The sequence below is a fragment of the Lactuca sativa genome, chromosome 2 (assembly GCF_002870075.4).
Source record: "Lactuca sativa cultivar Salinas chromosome 2, Lsat_Salinas_v11, whole genome shotgun sequence".
Classification (NCBI taxonomy): Eukaryota; Viridiplantae; Streptophyta; class Magnoliopsida; order Asterales; family Asteraceae; genus Lactuca; species Lactuca sativa.
The window spans coordinates 178,659,410-178,661,714 of NC_056624.2; the positions used below are offsets into that span (position 1 = coordinate 178,659,410).

Sequence of the window (2,305 nt, forward strand, 5' to 3'; positions counted from 1 at the left end):
GTTTTATATTACACTTCGTATTTGGATTTTTAATTATGTATGTTTAATTTGGATTTTATGTGATAATTTTTATTTGTATAATTATTTTATCCAGCACAAAAGAACAACATAAAGATAATATGGTCATTTTAATCATTCAGCATAATCAGTCAGATAAATAATCAAACAGCATAAATTCAATCAGATGTGGACTCAGTCGGCATTTCTAACCCAGTCAGCTCTAACCCAATCAGCAACTATCAAATGATTCCATTTTTCAGTTTTTGGTCCGATACTATCCAAGTCAGACCGATTATCTCGTACTATAATGTCAAAAATGTTATATTATATTAAGTAGTTAGGGTACTTACAGGTCCATCTATTTTATCATGTTTGTCGGTTTGTCAAAACTGTAATAAAAGCTTGACTGATAAATAAAATCATGAAATTTGATTTTTTTTTTTTTTTTTTTTGTAAGATTTTCATCATGTTTATAAAAAGGCCCACCAACTCCGTTTTTTTTTTAAATAGCTTTTACGTAATGAAATTTTGTTAATCTAGAGATATATCAGCATATGATATAGAAATCTAGCATTATGATTACACAATTAAAATATTCTGAAGAATATATATGCAATTAAAAACAACAATGCAAATTGTCGCATTACAATAAGGAAGTAATTCAGTAAACCATATGATTCATTTACAAGTTTTGACGGTCTGAAACTTAATTAAATATATTGTTTATTTCCGTAGATCTGTGCATGATGTGTGATTAATTAGCTTATACGACGACAAAGAGTGATTCCATCACCGACGGGAAGCTGGCAGATCTCCACTCTTGGATCAACAGCCAAGGCTTTATTGAGCTCTAACACGAAGTCTCTGTAATATCTAACATACTTTCGAAGTGGGGCATCTGCGGGTGCCACCAATGACCCATTCCAAAGGGTGTTATCGTAGCCAATCACTCCCCCAATTTTAACAAGATCGATTAACCTTTTGTGGTAGTTAAGGTAGTTGTCTTTATCGGCATCCACAAAAATGAAGTCAAACGATCCATGGAATTTTACCTGTAGAAAATAAATTACAAATTAATGTTAAATTTTATTTGCATAAAATAGTAAATAGCAATATAAATGTCTCGTAAACCAAGCTTGTAAGTACTTACGTCTTCTACCATTTGGTCAAGAAGAGGAAGAGCAGGGCCTTCTCTAAAATCAATCTTGTGAGCAACACCGGCTTTTTGGATAATGGGAAGGCCAATTTCGTAATTTTCACGATTTATATCCAAGGCCAATATCTTCCCATCTTCTGGTAGAGCAAGGGCAGTAGAAAGAAGAGAATAGCCGGTGTAAACACCAATCTCCATTGTGTTCTTAGCATTTATGAGCTTGAGAAGTAAGTTCAAGAACTGTCCTTCATCAGCAGACGTAGTCATGAGGTTCCTGCATTTATATTACAAGTTAAAGGAATTAGAAATGCTTTTAGGGTTATAAGATTAGGCAATGCATGCACTTAATTATGACTTACCAAGGATGTTTAGCAGTGACCTCACGTAGCTCTTTCATGGATTCTGGCTCTCTCGGGTAAACACTGGTTTCAAGAATGTATTGGTAAAGTGCATCGCTTTGAAGGAGACTCTTGTGGCCAACTTCTTGGTGTTTTCCAGGCTGAGTTTCTCCGGTGGCGGCCATTGTGGGGAATCTTTGGTGTGTGAGTACGAAATGGAGTGTGATTAATGGTAGGTTGAAATGAAGTTGAAATGGAAGAAAAGGGTGTATGGGAATATATAGGGAGTGGACATGGAGTGTCGGAAGGTGGAGGGGTGGTGCCGGTGTAGTCTTGTTGGTAGGGTTGGTAAATGCTGAGACTTGAGCTTCCGTTGCAGATGTGGACTTGGCCAACCATAGTGGAAACCAAGAGTTGGTAAAACCACTTGCTTTATTATTTTATAATTTTAATAAATATTGGATTGTTGGTATCTTAACTATTGTCGACCCTTTTTTATTTCCTTTTAAGAAAATAGTTTCCCTATTATTTCCCTTAGTTGACAAAAGCATGCAAAACTCGAAAGTTTGACCATCTCAACTGAAACAATGATTGAGGTGGGTTTGAAGTTGCTTTTTTTTTTTTTTTGTATTTTAGTTCAATATATTTATGGTTTGTTTACTGTTAGGATTGAACTAAATTATTTACTTGAATAGATTGAATCGGCCATCAATCACACATGGTGACATTGGAGCAGCATGCGGTGAAAACATCGTCATCAGCGACAATGGTGGTTACCAACGTAGGTGGTGGAGAAGGGAGACGGAACTCAGAA

The 2,305-nt window shown here is 35.5% G+C and overlaps 1 protein-coding gene across 1 annotated transcript; it reads right to left on the reverse strand.

Moving 5' to 3' along the window:
• Window positions 1–593: 593 nt before the first annotated feature.
• Window positions 594–1,735, reverse strand: LOC111876734 (caffeoyl-CoA O-methyltransferase). Its single transcript, XM_023873308.2, has 3 exons — window positions 1,513–1,735; window positions 1,151–1,427; window positions 594–1,052 (listed from the first exon to the last, which is right to left on the reverse strand). Exons 1-3 carry the CDS (start codon window positions 1,674–1,676, stop codon window positions 759–761), a joined length of 735 nt encoding a protein of 244 aa, XP_023729076.1. The 5' UTR covers window positions 1,677–1,735; the 3' UTR covers window positions 594–758.
• Window positions 1,736–2,305: the final 570 nt, after the last annotated feature.